The 18947-nt window shown below is 38.3% G+C and overlaps 2 protein-coding genes across 2 annotated transcripts in view; one reads left to right on the forward strand and one right to left on the reverse strand.

The window, feature by feature from the left end:
- The window catches only part of bbg (PDZ domain-containing protein big bang), a 268523-nt gene that overhangs the window by 220571 nt on the left and 29005 nt on the right, over nt 1-18947 (forward strand). The window lies entirely within an intron of this gene.
- fz (frizzled class receptor) overlaps nt 6410-18947 on the reverse strand; it is a 122652-nt gene continuing 110114 nt past the window's right edge. The window contains exon 5 of the mRNA XM_018102492.3: nt 6410-8177. Coding sequence (XP_017957981.1) covers nt 7645-8177 — 533 coding nt within the window. The 3' untranslated portion in view covers nt 6410-7644. The remainder of the gene's footprint in view (nt 8178-18947) is intronic.

The raw sequence follows: 18947 nt of genomic DNA on the forward strand, positions 1-18947 counted from the left end.
GTGTTGGTGCGTGCGTGTGGGCGTGTGGGTGGCTGGCAAAACTTTATCAATTTGTGGGCGCGGCTTTGGCTAATAATTTATGCTATGCCGTGCTAAGTTCACTAATGGCATTGTCGGCCCCGCCATGACTCATCAGAGATGAAGTTTTTGTCGTCTACTGCGCGAATGGAGAGTTTGGATTTCGGATTTCAGATGCGGATGCCGATGCGGATGCGAATGCGAATGCGAATGTGGATTTGGGTCGAAATTCAATTTGTTTTCATCCATTTCGCAGGCAATTGTTTGTCTTCATTTCCGTTGGTTAACTCGCTGATTGACATTCATCAGCCCCCATCATTTATTCATTTGGACGCCGGCAAAGTTGAAGATGTCAGGCCAGTCGAAGATTTAATTGACTGCTGCGACACAAATTAGCAGCCCACAAAAGTGCCAGCCATTGTTGGCAGCTGACAAATATTGGCACTCCCCCGTTTGAGCAGCCGCTCGAAGTGGAGCGACCCCCCACTGAAGCTTGCACTGATTCACGACAGGATTCCGTTTGACGACTGCGGCGCAATTTGCTGCGACGATCTAAGAAAATTGTGCTGGGCTCTTGAGCTGCTTTAGTTGCTCGAGTTGCCCGAGTTGCCCTCGCCGGGGCCATAAGTTGCCCGGCCAATTAACTTTTTCATTGTTTGCCTAAGCAATGGCCACTCCCCCGGCCTGCGCCCCCCATGAAATCTCATTGAGCGGCGATTGGCCACAGCTGTTCAGATTTTAGCGGCGCAGAACTATCGCTCTCTACTTACTCGATGTGGAAATGTACTGTTTTCCTTTTCTCTTATGGCCACATTTGGCCATTGGCTAATTGAAAATTCCAATTAAATGTGTTCAATTTTCATTTAATTTTTTTTTTGTCGCTCCTTCTGCAATTAATTGAATGAATAGCTTCTCTTCGCTCACAACACACAACATGATATTTATCACAGAGACACACAATAGACGGGAAAACAGTTGACAAAAATTTGGTTGTTGTTGTTGTTGCAGCCCTCATTTGGAGCTCGATTCGGCGCTTCGCCTAGCCCTGAGCTCGGCGCGCTTCTGGCGGAACTCGGCAATGCCGCGACGGACCTGCACAGCCGCCCGCTGGCCCACCTCCAGGTGCAGCTTGAGCTGGTAGCGCAAGTGCTGCAGGGCGTCGCCCATGCTGAACCACAGGGCCGTCATGAATCTGGAGACGTCCAGTTTGCCCATCGTGCCCGGGGAGCTCTCGCGCAGCAGATCCGTGTAGACATAGGTGTGTGCCAGGGCCACCGAGAGCACCGTTACAATTAGCCAAAACTTGACAGACATGCCTCTTGCGTGATTGGATGCCGGAATACTTACTAGTAATACACGTGAGTCTATCTATATAAACGAATGTGAATTGAAATGGCAGGCAAACTCGGTTCCCAAATCTGTTGCCTTGGCTACTTGGGCTGCTCTCAAACGAGGTGCCAGAAAGTATGCAACGAACTCAGCTGAAACACTCCCAGCCAGCCATTCCCCATTGTTGCCGTGCCTCTTCTCCTCTTCTTCTTTTAACCGCGTAATATTCACACTTTTATTTTTAGTAACTTCCACAGAGCAACATGCCGCATGCCGCATGCAGCTTGCAGCATGCAACAGCGCTCCATCCACTCATATGTTTTCTTTCAGACTTTCACGCTGCCGCACAAAATATGAAAAAAGTGAAATACAAATAATAAAAGACTAAAATATAACAGAAAATCACAGCATGACGACAATGTAATACTCTATATACTTATACTAAACTATATACAGAATGAAATAACAGTGCTTATCGAGTTGAAATTCTAGATAATGAATATAACAACATTTTTAAATTATTCTAAAATTTAATAAGTTTTTATTATAATATTTAATATTTTAATGTGCTATACAAATGCCAAAACACTTTTTCTTTTGATAGATAGAGAATCTTATTGCAGCAAACCGCATTTCCATATAACAATATTTGCTATATATGTATATTCAAAATAAATATGTATTATGTATATTCGGAATATAACATTTTAAGCTATTTAAAAATGTAACACCAATATTTTCTAACTATATTCAATTACCTTAAATATTTAATTTTAATTTTTATTGATTTATTCTTTTATTATGTGATTATTTTTATTAACATTTGTATTAAAATGTATAAAAATGTTAGACTAATATTTTCTAATATTATTTATTCAATTACCTAAAATATATATTTTCCCATTTTTATTGATTAAATATTTTATAATTTATTTTTATTCTTTTATTATTTTATGAATATTAAAAAAAAAAATGTAGCACTCACTTTTTCTGATAATACTCAATTAACTTAAATATATAATTTTCATTTTTATTCATTTATAATTATTATTATTCTTTTATTATTTTACTTTAATTATTTTTAAAAATTTGTCACTTTTTTAATAAAATTAAATTTAAATTTTAAATTTACCTCTTAATTTATAAATTTAAATTTAATTAACTTAATTTTTTTTTTAATTTATAAAAGTTGTATGTCTACAAATAACTTAAAGGGAGTCTGTTTTTTAAATTATCGGCTATTACTTACTTGAATAAAGTTTTTATATTAACTTCAATCTCTCATTAATAATAGCTAATCCACCCTATCCACTCGTATTTAGAGCATTTGGTAAAAACTTGTAGAGCAGAATAGAAAAGTTCATTGCAAAAACATTTTTGCCACATTAACGCTTGCACACGCCTGCTACATTTCATACACACACATACGCGCGCGCACATACACCTACAGACACACACACACACGCACACATTAATAACTTTTTTATGGCGGTCACATAAAAACGCAACAAAACCCGCCGCCATATTGAATGTTTTTTCTTCCGTTTATTTATTTATTTATTTTTTTCGTATTTATTTTTTATTTTCGGATAAACTTTTGGTTGCATTTGTAGTTGGCTTTGTTTTTGTTGCTTTTGCTTTTGCTTTCGCTGTAGTTGTTAAATCGCACACGTGTTTTGTAAAACAGCGCCATATCCTTCATATCCTTGCGTACACGTCCCGCTGTGTGCGTGCTTCCTTTGAGAGTGAGCGAGAGAGAAAGAGAGAGAGTGAACGAGAGGAAGCGGAAGAGAGGGAGCGGATCGGCGCACGTCTGGTTGCCAAGGAGCGCAGATTTGCTGGCCCTCGTTTTTAACTGCAATTTGTTGCTAAGGCGCTTAGGTCACGCCTCCCGCTCCACGCGCCCTCCCGCGCTCAACGGCCAGCAGTCATTCGGACCGCTAACGTGCTGTAGTCCTGGATTTTATTTGCTGCTCGCATGTGTTTCGCTTGTGGTATATATATGTACTTTTTATAGTCGGGAGTATTTAGAGAAACAAGTGTAATCAAAATTATATGGGCGTGTGGCTTTGTGGGCGGCGTTGCGGGGCGTTCGTTAGTGGGTGCTAGTCTGGCACGCCTACTCAGCCCACTCGTAAATTTCAAGGCTTACGGCAATGTGGCTCAAGTGCGGATCGCTGTTGTTCAAGCAGCCTCACTCTCTCTCTCTCTCTCTCTCAGTCTTCCTCTCTCTCTTTTCTGCATATACATAGTATATATAGCTGCGGGCGTTTGGCAAGTTATGATTGAATTTGAAGCTGCTTTGTGGCTAGCTTTTCAAGTAGGTGTGCCTGTGTGTGTGTGCGTGTGGGATAAGCCTTCATTCTAGTTGCTTGTAATGAGAAAAGTTTTTTGGTCGACCAACACACACATGAGACAAGTGCTTATTGTCTGCAATGCAATTAGTGGCAGCTGAGCAACAAAACGCTTGCAGCCAACAACAAATTTACAACGTATCTGAAACACTGCCAACAATTTCCCCGAATGGCAAACAAATCAAATTACCCATATGAACCGGGCTTGGATTCCTTCTATTATTCATAATTTATCTGGAAAGTAATATATGCAAAGAGGTGAATTTGATGTGCAACTGCAGACTTGTGAGGATTCAGCTCTGCATAGAAATCTTACTTAAGTAAGATATATTTTAAATATCAAATATCTGCACTAGTTTAGTGAAGTATAATGGATCGGGCTTCAATATAGACATTGCTGAATAAATTGATTTGCAGCTGAGGCAGATATTGCATATACTTACATGTGTTTTCTATGAAATACTTCACAGATTTTAAATTATTAATATAACAAAATTATTTAAAAATAATTTATACAATATGAAATATTAAAAAATTATATATTTATATAATATGAAAATTATGTAATAAATACAACAGAATAATTTTATTTTCATTTCTATTTAATATGTATTTATTTTAATTTCTATTTATTTTGAAAATAATATAAACAAGTAAGAAGACTCTAGTCGAGACTGCTCGACTAGGAGATACCCTGAACCCTCCAAGCTGATATTCTTATCATTCTGCACTTCTTTTATGCACGCACACATACATTTACATGCATCCACCCTCACGCGCCCGCGCTCTGCTAACTGCGCAATAAGCAGCGACTGCGCTTGGGCTGCGCTGCAATGTGGGCAATAGTATGAGAATTTACTTGGTGAATAACTTCTCTTGTAAACATACGATCTTAATGAAACTTTCAGGGCGTAATTATATGGTCAAAATGTGTGTACATTCCAAAGCGCAAGTCTCTAGTACTTGAAATACGTTTTTTACAAATTGGGGGCGAAGGGGGCGTGGTATCCAAAATCTGTTGATTACAAAATGTTTGTATTCATCATCTATATATACACAGTAAATCTGAAGTCTCTACATCTAATAGTACTCCGATGAGGCTCAAAAAACAAAATCAATTTTTCGATTATTCTCGATAAAAAAGTTATCGGATGAGTTATCGAAAAAATAAAGCAAACTCGTACTGCGTATGGTATACACGAGTATGCACACAAAATTTCAGCTCTCTAGCTTTTATATCTTCTGAGATCTCGGCGTTCATACGGACGGACGGACGGACGGACGGACGGACGGACGGACGGACGGACGGACGGACGGACGGACGGACGGACGGACGGACAGACGGACAGGGCTATATCGACTCAGCTCATCGTGCTGATCAAGAATATATATACTTTGTGGGGTCTGCGATGATTCCTTCTGCCTGTTACATACTTTTACACAAAAACATTATACCCTGATTTCCCATTTTCAATGGGTTCAGGGTATAAAAAGCATTTCTGTGTTCCATTTGAAAATATTCAATAGATTTTAAATATAATATATATTTCTTTTAAAATATTATGTTGTAATTCAAACTAAAATAAAAATAAAAATAATAAAAATAATTATAATTATAAATAAATTAATTATAAGTACTCAACTGAGTGAAATATCAGAAAAGCTATCAACTCAATTCAAATAAACATCAAGGCAAACTAGGAAATCTATGTGATACGCAGAAGTCTATCGAATTTAAATGCACATATACTTACCAATTGCATTGAGGTATATGTTAATTAGTTTTAGTGCCAACTGCATAATTTTCTAAGAAATTATTCATTAAAATAGACAAAGCAGAAATTGCCTAAGGCCAGTAAATTACTTAGTTTGTGCAATTTCTGTCCAGCTGTCTCTCCGTCTGCAGCTTAGTCATTTCACTGTTTAAAATTTGTAATATTTAATTTTGCCTAAAATTGTTTTACAAATTATTATTCCTTGTTTAATATGCCCCTTTAATCCGTGGCCAACATCGTAAATATCAATTAAATAAACTGAATTTTATTCATTTAAATTCTCCTAATCGACGAAACAATTTATCCTTTAGCTAAGTTTTTTCTTACCTTTTCAAATAAACACATTTAAATTGCTGAAATATTCCTTGAGCTCTGCAGCTTTGGCCCAAGCAATCAATGAATAGCTCGTCCCATGGGTTTGGCTACAATGCGAATATTCTCCCGTTAGATTTTTACAATTCCTGCTCAATTAAGAGCTTTTTCCCCCGCCAGCTGAAATCGGTTTAGAGCTTAAATTAAATTCAAATACATTTCACATTCAGTCTTTAACAATAAAATAAAGTTTTATTTGTTCATATTGTTGTTGTTGTTTTGCCATTTGTTATATTAATATGTATACACACTTAATATGCTTTAATTGTTGCATTTTTGCATTTTGCTTTTGCATTTGCTTTTGCTTTTCTTCTCTATTTTACAACGACTATCATAATTGAATTTCATTTGAATTTTCTTCTTCTGCTTCTTAAATGCTACGCGAATATTTTGCACTCTACAATTATCAAAAAAATCATTATTGAGAATTTACAATAAAAAAAAACTAAATAAAATGCTCAACAGTAGTTAACAAACACACGTTTAAATGGCAGTAGTTGTTGTTGTTGTTGTTGTTTTTCTTCTTTCTCATTGTTTTCTTGAATTAATTACGCAAATTGATTTGTTTTCATTTTCGTTTTGAGTTCTTAAGTTTTATGACTACAACGTCATTAAAGATGTAATAAAACAAATGCGTTTGGCTTTAAATATTAATTAGTTTAACAAATAATTCATACATAATTATACAATTACAAGTTTCGCACATGGAGGACATTTATTGCTACGTAATACATTTATATGCTCATTAATATATAAGTGTATATATATATATTTATATTAAATATATATAGTTAGTAGTTGCTATATATTTCGTACACGTAAATATTTTATGATTTAATTCACTTTTTAATATGCTGTTGATTTTATTTTACATTTATTTTTAATTAAATTTTAAGCATTTTTCCTTTGTTTTTTTTTAAGCAGTTTTTTCTTTTAATTTTTTTTTCTTAAATTAAATTGGCTGTGAAATTCTGACTGCAGTCGAACAAAATTATGCGAATTATCATAAATAATTGATGTGAATTTTTTAGGTGCGAACTTTGTGAATTTTTAAACTGTTTAGTCAGAAATTCACAGCGATTCTTACATATAATCTTAAAGAGCTTAGACACACATACAACTACAATATATGCAAATATATATATATTATTTTATATATACTTAATTAACGTTAGGGCACATTTAAAGCTTTCACAAATAAAATTGATCAAAAAAATCCTACTTAAATGCAAACTTATTCGAATTGAATGCGTCTGTGGAGTAGAAGAGTGAAGATGCAACAGCGAGCAAGCGATAAAACTCTTATACAATTCGTATACCATTTGCAAACGGAAAGGGAAACGGAAGTGGAAATGGAAATGAATATGGAAAGCGGAAGCATGAGCCATAAGAGCACTAGCATACTAGAAATACTAGAATATTATCATTAGCTTATCAATTAAAATGTTTTGGTTCAACAAGAAAGCGAAAAGCCTTCATATACAATATATGTATATATATATATATATATATATGTATGTAGATATATAACTAAATATTAAACTTTTGATTACGCTTGATGGGTAGGGTAGACGGGGGGAGGCATAGATGAACTTTATACAAAGCTGTTCGAGGCTAAGCTACGACTACTTGCTCTCTCTCTCTCTCTAGCTATCTATCTCTTTTTCACTTCTTCCTCTTCGCTTGCTTTCGTGAATTTTTCGCTTGTGGCAGGGGAGACTTTGGGGACTTTACGTGCTAAAGGCTAAGTAACTCTCGTTAGCCGCCACCTCAGCCGCCGCCGCCGCCGTCTCATACTAGACGTACGCTTGGGCCCGGGTGCGTGGCTCCTTGCCCTGGAGCCGTTCCACGAAATTGCGCCAGCTGACCATCGTCTTGCTGGAGTAGAGCCAAACGCTGGAGGTGACGCCCACGAGCATGGAGCACAAATACTTGACCATGTAGATCTGGAAGATGGGCCGCACCTCCGGCGTGCCAGGCGGCCGGGCCGCCGGGCAGGGTATGGAGAAGGGCTTGCAGATGTCGCGATGCCACTGAATCATCCACTCATCGAAATTGTAGTACTCGTAGAACAGGCAGCCCAGCAGACCCAGGGCTGGCAATATGAATAGGCCCGAAAAGAAGCCGATGCGCAGCATTAGGCGCTCCAGCTTGTCCGTCCGCTTGCCGTCCGTCTTCATGACGGTGCGTATGCGAAAGAGCGAGATGAAGCCGGCCAGCAGAAAGAGAGCGCCAATCGATAGGTAAATGCACAGCGGCAGTATAAGAAAGCCGCCCAGCGAGTGGGTGTCCAGCTGGCCCACAAAGCAAACGCCAGAGAGGATGTCACCTGCAAGAGAGAAGAAGAATATAAGTATGGGAATATAAGTAGAAGTATAAGTCTATGTATAAGTCAGAGTAGATGCATCAATATACGCATCGAAACACTTGAGTAGATGAGCCAAGAAATTCATGAATTATTCAAATGTTCACAGCTTGAAGCTGTTTTCTCTGTTTGCAAAGTGAAATGTCTAATGCGGCATCTTAGGCTGGCCACAGTCCGGGCCTAGTTGCATGTGGCACAGACGTTGTCCGCCTGCAGTTGCAATCCGAATTGGGACAATTAATGTCCACATCAGTCGGAAATGCAGCGCAAATATTTGTGGCAAATATTCGGTTTAATGCCAATGGAAATTACATTTATGGCACAGATAGACGCAGCAGGCTGCGCAGCAGGGGGGGCAGCAGAGTTGGGGCAGGGGTGCAAAGATAAACAATGCTTAATTTTACTTTTACCTTTGGGGTTAAATATTTACACAACGATTGCTTTAACAGTCACAGTGGAACAAAGTCGTCTCTTTTATCAAATAAACACACACACACACACACACACAGCTTGCTTCAAAGTCAATGTGCCGACGCTTGTTTAAACAATTTACAAGCAGAACTGCCCCAGCCCCAACCCTCTTCTATGCTTGCCCCCCGCCTTATTGTTGCCGCTGTCATTCGTTGACACCGCAATGAATCGAACCGAGTGAGGGGCGAGAGGGGGCGAGATGGGGAGGCATTTACTCGTTGGCTTTTCTCATTAGCGGTATATTTATAAACATGTTGCATGTTGGCTAAGCCATCCATCCGATTTGGCCAGCTCCGCTGCTCATAAATTATCGATTAGCTGCTGTCCCACTCGCCCCTGCTCCTCTCTCTCTATTTCCCTCTCTCTTGTTTTTTTATGAGATGCTAATTCTATTTTCACTCGAGATTGTTTTTGTTTCTGTTTTTTTGTTAGCGCTCGAGCGTTAGTTCCGCCTGATTGACTCCTCGGCTGCTTTCAATTAATTCCACTGCAGGAATACCCCTACTTGGGCTAATAATTGACTAAATATAAGCACTTATTTAGTTCCAGCTGCTCGCCCGTGCTCAATGACGATCGATATATTCCAATTAAATTAGCCGATAACAAAGCTGCTTGCTCTAAAGGCCAACAGATGGCGCTGCAGCACACACTCGACGCAGTTTATGGAATATCTTGAAATATTATTCTCCGCCATAAAAGTCATGTGCGCTGCAGTTCTTTAGCAAATTAAGCGCAGCGAAATTTATAAGCGCCTGGAAAATGCAGATAAACGAATACAATAAATAACCGCGGCGGGCTGAGGGGGCACAGCGGGCCGTCCGATCTAGGAATGCAGTCAGCGAGGGGAGCTGCTAGAGTTCTTGGCTGGCTGGACATCAAAGCGCGCCAATTGAATTGAAAGCTAAAACCGAATGCGTTCCACGTTTCGCGTCCCACGTATTAAGCGATTTCCGCCACTGGAAACTGCAAATAAATCAGAGATCCAAGAGCGAGAGAGAGAGAGAGAGAGTGTGTGTGTGGAACGAATGGAATACGAATGCCACCTGCCGCTGGAGAGGCTACCGCCCGGTTTGAGGCAACGATATTGATCTTAATTTGCGGCAGAAGAGCAAAAGATATCAGAGCCTCAGATAGCGAAAGAGCCAGAACGTCGCGACGGGCCACTAAAGGCGAAATGAAATGATATTGAAAGGAAACCGGCCCAGTGCCACGGATCGAAATGGGGGACAGGTAATGGGCAACGGGGAACAGGAATTGGGGGCTTGTGCAATTGATAAATAAAGAGCAAAAGACAATTTGCTGTTGACGATGTGCGCAACCAGTTTCAGTCGCTCGAGTCCTTTCCAAGCAAACTTGTTTTGGGCCACTTAACAAAGGAGTTGGCAGGAGAAGGGGAAGAGTGGATGATGCTGCTGCTGCTTCTTCTTCTACTGCTGTTGCTGCTGTGACAATTCAGTACAACAACAACAACAGCAACTACAACAATTCCTGTCAATTGTTTTGTATGGCATGAGGAATGCGTGTTTTGGAACGGGTTGGGTCTTCAGTCTCTGTCTGAGTTCAATTTCTGGTTCTCAGTTCTTGTTCAGGCTTGTCTCCCCCTCTTCCCTCTGCCGTCTCCCTCTCTGCCTCTGTTTGTCCTCTGCGTCATTTGGGGCCCCGCATGTTGATGAAGTGCAGACAGCAAAATTCCATTTTTAGTCATGCCATTGCATTTGATTATAAACCAAACCGAACAGCAAAAAATATAAATACTAAAAAGAAAAGGGAAACATAAAAAGGGAAACGTTTTCTTTTTTCTGCCAGCACAAATTGAAGAAGCAGCAGCAGCAGCAGCAGGAGCAACAGCTGCAGCTGCATTGCGTTGCATTGCATTGCTGCTCTGTGGAACAAGTTTCGTGTGGCAGGCAGCATCCACTCAAAAGGTGTTAATCTGCTGGCCAAATACGAATGCGACGGACAACCTCTCCCCCCCCACAAGCAGGTGAGGCGACAGTCGAACAAAGGGCGGCACAGAGCCAGTGCTCAAAATAGCCAACACATAATGAAGCTGACGCTGCGTCTGGCTCTGACTTTGATGTTTTGTGCCCCAAATGAGGTGTCACTGGCTGATTGTCTATCAAAGGCCAGGCCTTGTCTATTTTTAGCGTAAAGGTGAGAATAGATCGTGGGACAATGTAAAGTTGGCATTAAAAAAAAAAAAGAAAACTTGACATTTAAGTTGGAGCTCTTTTTAATCAAGTAAGGCCCTAAAAAAATATGCAAAATAAATGTGAATAAAGAGCAGAAAGAACTCAGAAGAGTCGAGCATATACATAAATATTAGAAAGAAAAGTTGACACTGCAGATTTCATGAGATTTGCCCTTGAGATGAGCCCCAGATCAAATAAAGTTTTTCGATTGTTAATGAAATTTTAATCAAATAAAGTTTTTCGCTAGTTGTTATGAATAGTATTCAGTAAAATTTTGTATTCAAGTGTAGATAGTGTAAAATAAATCAATTCATGTGCTTAGAAAGTTTTCGTTTATATTAAATGTTTCTCTACTCAGTCAAAGCTGAATAAATGTGCTTAAAAAGCTCACGTTTCTACAGAAGTAGCTAATGAGAAATTACAATCTATGTATGTGCTTTAACAGCTTTCATGTGCTTTCCCAATTCATCTGAGTTTCTAATTTCTATTAGCTTAACAAAAAGATTTTACAAAGGCTTCGTCTACATGCTTATATTATATTTATATTTTTGAATTTCTAATTTCGATAAGCTTAACAAATAGATTGTACAAAAGCCTAATTCACATGCAAATTCCGTTTTTCATTAATTAAGCTATAATTCAAAGTTGGCTTTAAAAGTTAGCTGCAGCTCAAGCTAAACCCACCTGAGCTTTGCTGCGGCATTGGAAAATTCTTGAATGAAAACTTTGCCCTGCTTTGCTATCGTTGAAAATTACCTGCGAGACAATTTATGACAGAGCTGTCAAAATGTTTATCTTGCACTCGAGCTGCGTACCTCAAATGATAAAAGATAATGAGGCAAATAAACTTTTATGATGGAAGACAAATATGATGGAGGGGTTAATAAACCAGCGATTGAAACTACTTGCAGTGGAGAAAGACGAGGAAGAAACACTAGAAAAAGAAGCAGAATGAATTGTAAAATAAAAAGTAAATGAAGCCAAAAGGCAGCTAGACAATTGTTTTATAATTATGCTGAGAGGAAGTCGAAGGGGCGAGAGAGGCGAGAGTGAAAGAAAAGTAAAATTGCTTAATTTATGTGTCACTTATCTAAATGGAGCAGAGCTGCCAAGCAAACTGAGGCAGAGACAGAGAGAGTGAGTGAGACCCAATGAGTGTCTCTTAATATTATTTTTATAAAGCCAAAGCGATAAGCGAGCGACAGCTGCTGTTAGGGCTCTGGAGCATTGAGAGGAGCGAGGGGACTTTGACTTTCGTTGTCTTGTGGCACAGTAATTAAAATCTTGTGGCAAGGGGAGACAGGCGCTGCGAGAGGGCGGGCGGGCGAGGGGCAGCCGTGGCTACAACTAGCGACAATAATCGCGGCGACAACTGCAAAGCGAGAGAAACAACATGCGATTAAATTTTAAATGACAGTTGACAGCTCACATCAGACTTAACGTGAACAAACATAGCTATAGCCATATATACACATATATATGTATATACAGATATGTAGATATGAGCTGCCAACAGGATATATGCCAACTGAGCAGCAGGTAAAATGTCATCAAAGCCAGCCAGAGAGTGAGAGAGTGAGAGAGGGGATGCAGAGCAAAGTGGAGCAGCTGTTCAAGCTTGCCAGCCAGATTAAAGGTGGGCGCTTGGGCATGTGGGCGTGGCAACTGTAGCAAAATGCTCTGTGTGCAAGCGAAATTGATAATAAACTTGGCTCCAGCCATCAGTGGCTAAATATTATATGCGCCAGCTGCAAAAGGGTTGCTCATATTCCAGTCCATAAACTTCATGCAGCAGCGAACGAACCGAGGAGCTCTCCACTCTCCTCTCTCAGCGCGCTGCTATTTGTGGCTGTTGAGTCTGTTGAACTTTAGTTCGTACTACTATCTGTTAAGCTCTTAACAGTATTTCCATAATTGAATACTGAACCCAAGTGAAATTGCCTTAGCTGTCTGTTCATATAGATCTACAACGTAAGTTCAGATTTTGTGCGGCAGCTCAAAGTCTTTTAATTTAGTTTATAAACAGCAAATAAATATGAAAACTAATTTCTAAGCTTAAATGGTTTCGAGTTTTAATTAGAATTGTTTTAGGTATATTATACTCCAAGAGAATTTATAATTTTATATTTTTACTTTAACTATAAATCATTTTAGTTATAATATATTTTAAGGGAGTTTATTATATTTTTAATTTTTATTTTCATAATGAATTATTTGAGCTATTTATATTTATTTTTAGCTTAATAATAAATTATCTTAGTTTTTTTTTATTATAAATTAATGTAATATATTTTCACTTTAATTATAAATCATTTTAGTTATATTATATTTTAAGGGAGTTTATTATATTTTCATTTTTACTTGAATAATTAATTATATTTGTTTATTATATTAATAGTTATTTATATTTATATTTTTACTTTAATAATAATTTTTTTTCATATTATTATTTAAGTAAATTTATTTTTACTTTACTTATAAATCATTTTAGCTATATTTTTATTTATTTTATAACTATACATAATTGATTTTAATTATATTATTTTTTATTATATTTTATATATTATATTTATTATATTTTTATTTATATTTAAATGCATTTATATGATGCCTAAATCGAAATTGGTTTCATTTTTTTTATACTTTATTTATAAATTTTTTTATTTATAATAAATTGTTTTATTTATTCTTTTTGTTTATTATTGATTTCAGTAATACTATGCTTTATCTGAATCTAAATTTTAAAATTTTTAAAATTTTTTGTATTATTATTTAGTTTTATATTTCAATTTATTATAAAATAACAAAATGCAAATACATATTTATCATGCACTTCAAGCATTTTATTTAAATCAGCTACATTTGTATAAGACACTAATTGTCTCTATGAGACAAGCGCCCTCACTCTTGGAATTGTGTTAACCAGTGTAACTGCAAGGACTCTCAGCACTGGCCCTGCCCTGCCCCGCGCTGCGCTGCCTTGTTTATAATCAAGCCGTCACCTTCTTTGGCCTGCCTTTGCCCAAAACACGTTCTTTCAGCCGTTCGCATATGCCTACACATGTGCCGAACCGCCACTTAATGTGTGTCCCCCCCTCCCTCTTTGGCGTCGCCACCTCTTGGCTGACAAGGACAGCCCCGCATAGTTGCATAGTTGAACTTTGGCTGCCATTTTACAAGTGTGTGTGTGCCCCTCTCTCTCTCGCTCTCTCTCTCTCTCTCTCTCTCAGTCTGTCTCCATCCCTTTCTCACTCGTTCTTTGTGTGTTTGTGTCCTTGTTTCTACATGCAAATTGAAATTGTTTGCATTGTCTGTTGCTCCGGCTCTTACCCCCTCCCCTAAACACGCAATCTAACCTCGCTGCCAGCTGCTGCTCTTGTTGCTTTTGTTGTTGTTGTTGTTGTTGTTGCTGTCGACACGTAATATAAATTCTCAACAAATTTTAGGCATGTCTCTGCCTAACCTTCTGCACCACATCAGCCCCTCCCCCCCTCCTGCACACCCACGCCCTGCTCCTGCTCCGGCGCCTGTTCATGTCTCATGTTGGTTCTGTGTTTAATTTTCAAATATTTACAGCAAATAATCGCAAATGCGTTGACAACAACACTCAACTTAAATACACAATAGCAAATAACTACAGTCAGCACACATTATGGTTGCCACGCCCACTGCACCGCAACGCCCACTTTTTACTAAATAAAATGTGCCACAAAATGACATTTAATTGTTTTAAATTTTTTTTTGTTGCATTTTAATTTTTCATTTTACTTTTCATGTTGTCTGCCGAGCTGTAGTTGGCTGTAGCTGCGGGGGGTTTGTTTAAGGCCCGGCGAGGTAGGGGTTAGTGGGGTCGGGGGCTTGTTTCTGCTAATGACACTTGTCGCGTGTGCAGATTTCGCGTTTGCTGTTGTTTTTTCTGCCTCCATTTTTCCATTTGCGCGCATTTCCATATTTAATTGCGCATCTTGATAAACCGCGCCTCACTTTTTATGCTACTCCAACCTGCCCGCCTCCCCTATATTCCCCTGCAACCCTTTACAGTTGCTGTTGTAGTTTTTGCCTTTGTTATTCATTAGCTGTTGTTGTTGCTGTTGCTGCTGCTGCTGTTGACCTCAATTTTTATGGCCTGCCACTTTTTTAATGTCGCGTGTCGCAATTTTTTCGTTTCTGCTGTTGCTGTAGTTGTTGTTGATTTTTTGCTTTTGTTTGTTGCATTATTTTTGTCACTTGTGCAACAGTTTGTTGAACTTTTGATTGTATTCTCATTCATTTTTTTTTTTTAGAATTATATAACGAGAAGTGGCACAATTAAGAGGCAAGCGTTACGATTTGATCTTTGTTAGAGGAGTTTAGGCAAATTGTGCATGAATAGGGAATAGAGAATAGAGAAATGAAGTTGATTCAATGTTGAATCAATCAGAAAATGAAATTGAATCAAGAGCGAATCAATTGGAAATTGAAATTGATATAATTGAAAGGCCTTAACATTAATGAGTTCTGTACTTTAATTGAGCTTTTTAGAATTTTTTTGCCATGTATTTTAATATATTAAATATATTTTTATCATTTCAGTCATTTAAGTTCCATTTAATTTTTGTTTTATTTTAGCTGCTATTTCAATTTTCCATTTTCTAAATTTCCTTTTCAGCACACCCAAAGCTCACGCTTTAACTTCCCCTTCTTCAATTTGTTTATAAGTTTTAAAAATTTTAACAATTTTTCTCTCCTGGTTGTGAGCACTATTTCATGAGTATTATTCAGTCGTTCATTCATTCACACATTCCCTCATTCATTTATATTTCATTCATTCAGTTCGCGTCTCTCTGCCCGTTCACACACTCAACATTTTCCGTTTCCACTTCAGCGTGAGAGCCGCAGCGGCAAAGCATTTGATTTCTGTCCATGTCATTTCAAAAGGCACACACACACCCACTTATACCTCCACCCACACACGCACGCACAATGGCAAAAGCCTGTTTAGACATGCATAAATTACAAAAAGGACAGAGCAGGACACGAGTAGACGCATCCACGCGGCATTCCTGCTCATATCCTGTTGCCCATGCCGCAGCGCGTATTTTAGCGGCTTACACACACGCTCGCATGCATTCCCGCCATTTTTCTCGCAATTTTCATTTGTTTTTCCTTTTCGACAGTTGGTCGCGTATTTAAATGCCGACCCCAAAGCCATTTCCAACTTGTTATTCAAATTGTGCGGCAGCAGGAGCAGCAGGAAGATAAAGTCAGGAGCACGAGAATGAGGAAGAGAGAAAGGTAGACAGAAAGAGAGAGAGAGAGAGACGGAAGTGAGCTGTGAGCTAACCGCAGGCATTCAACATGGCGTATGCTTGACATTTAAGTATGCTCTTCGCCCATGTCCCTTTGCCCATTACAGTTACCCCTTCCCCTCTTTGCTTTATCTGCATCTACATAATGCGAGGTGCCAAAGTAATTAGTGCTGCACTAAGCACTCTTACCCTTTTCACATTGTACCTCGTACTTAGACAATTGCTGAATGGCCCCTCGCTTAGCTGCACAGAGCGTGGCTAGACTAAAACGCCAACTGTTATACTGTTATACACTGTTATAATTAGAATGCATAGTTTGTATATAGATTGAAATGTTGTATAGATTGGTAAATATGTAGGGAATTCTTTATGTAGGGAAATATTTAAGAAAAGTGAAGATGATTGGATATTGGTTATAAATTATACACGGAAATAATTTAACAAAAATAGTTCACGAAGATTGAAAATATGCCTTTAAACTCTCATAGTTTGGGTAGCTTAAAAGTTTTAAAAATATGGGGAATTTTCTCATTTTGTATGGGGCTTACACTCAAACGATAAAGAACTATATATTTATATATGTATAGAGAAATATGTACTTATTTTATTTTCACACACAACTTCCTCTATCAATACAAGCTAGCAGTACACTCTACTTTAATATTTTTTGAAATGGGTATTCCCTATTCCATAACTCACTCACAGCATAAATAGTTGATATTTTACAAGAGGCAACCACCACGTCTCTTATTCGAAATATAGGAGCCGAACGAAGCGGCGCGTCGGAAATGAATTTCGTGTATTTCACGTTGCCATTTCATTCCGCACACCTTTTGCTTGTCACCACCTGCCCGGCACGCCCTCTAGCGGCCACGACTGGCAATAAAAAAGGATTAAAATTTATGAAATTGCGCAACTTGCGTTTTTTGGCATTTTCGTTTACGAACAGCGTGCAGCAAGCGACGGCAAAAGGCGAATGGCAGCAGAAAACGAAAATGGAATTTATTCGCCAACGGTTTGCGGCTAAGGCTAAGAATATTTTGGCATGTGCTGCTGGCTATAAATAAACAAATTTTCCCAAAAGGAAGAAGGAGTGGGATCTAAAGGTCGATTCATCGAAAAAGGGTGCAAAATACATAAATCATAGAAAATCCAATCAAGGAAATTAAACTTAAGAGTCTAGATCAATAAGTATAAGATAATATGGATTGCTAGAGTAAGCCAATATCTTAAGATTGAGATAAAGATATTCCAAAGTCTTCTGCAGAAATATAATCATAAATAACAAAGCACCTGGCTATGCTGCTGTTAGATTTTACCATTTGCCTAGGTCGTAGAATAGGGTCTACAAAAGTCTCCTGCTAAGCAAACACTAATAAAACAATAAATCCTTGTTTAGCACATTTTAACACGCGTTTCTGCGGTCTTTTTATGTGTGACCTATTAAAACCCATCCACCCAGGCGGCTTCCCCCGCCCGCCCCCAGCAGGAGGTTGCCTTAAATGTCCCCTTCAACTCAATTATCCTGCGACACGCAAACGCAAGCGCGAGAGCGAGAGCTGAGTGAGTTTAGCAGAAGCTGCTTTCTACTATAAAATGCATAAAAAATGTTCATTACAGGAAGCTTAATTTAATGTAATTGCGTAGCTGGCAAGAGGAAAAGGTGGCACGGTAGGTGACGAGGTGGTGGGGCAAACAAATGTAAATGTCAAAGGAGCAAAGTGGTCGTAGATAAGAAATGAAATGTGCGGCCTTCTGATTATGCTCAAGCAGGCAAATCTCGTTGACTTTTAAGAGATAACGGAAAGACAAGTACTTGAAAAATACAGGGAATTATTAACATACAAAAATTGGATAAGAGTGAGGGACAGTAGGAGCCTAAATATGAATCGATTTGTGTGTGATGTGAAATAATATTGATAATGGGATTTTAAATAAGGGGAATTTAAATTTCATGAGAATAAATTATGATGGTAGCTTAAATATAGGGAATTTTAGGTGAGAAGAGAGACAGCTAATAACTAAAATAATATATTAAATAGTTAACTTTAAACTAGATATATATAACCTCAATCGATAAAGGGAAATTCAAATATAATTCTCCACTATTTACTTTACTTGCACTCATATGCATAATAAACTAAAAGGAGCTTAGAGCTTACAAGAGTAGAATATTAACCCAATATACTAGATCAACTTAAGTAAGCCGAGACTGTTGAAATGCATTTCTCGTGTGCCTTAAACTATGCAACACAAGCAGCAGCAAATCTTAGACAAATGGCTAAGTGGGGGAAGCTGAAGAGCTGAAAAACCGCAGCAGTCAACACTTGCGGCGACAAGGCGCCCGTGGGGGAGGGGGAGAGATGGGAGAGAGGGAGGCAGATTAAGAAGTGAACCAGCTGGGAAATTGCGAAACTGGGAAAACTTGACGCCCAACGCACGCTCAACTTCGGCTCGATATTATGTGTGGGCGAAAAGTTTTCTTTGTGTTTCGCCGGGCAGAGTTTTTGCTTACATTTTGTCGTCGCTTAGAACAAAACAGAAAAAAAAAAAATAAGAAAGGCTCAAATTCGGCTCAGTTTGCGGCGCGAGGCCAAAGAAAAATACAAAGTAAGTATTATTTAATATGTATTAACACACATACATGACGAGGAAGAACAACCAGATGAAGAAGAAGAAGAAGATGGTGGGACTGAGGATGGGGGGAGGTATGGAAAATAAATTAGAAAAGTTGTGGTTCGGCAAAAACTTTGCCCGAAATTGTATAGAAAATTTATGAATTT

Source organism: Drosophila navojoa, chromosome 4 (assembly GCF_054131105.1).
Source record: "Drosophila navojoa isolate 15081-1374.11 chromosome 4, UAZ_NAV_1.0, whole genome shotgun sequence".
Taxonomy (NCBI): domain Eukaryota; kingdom Metazoa; phylum Arthropoda; class Insecta; order Diptera; family Drosophilidae; genus Drosophila; species Drosophila navojoa.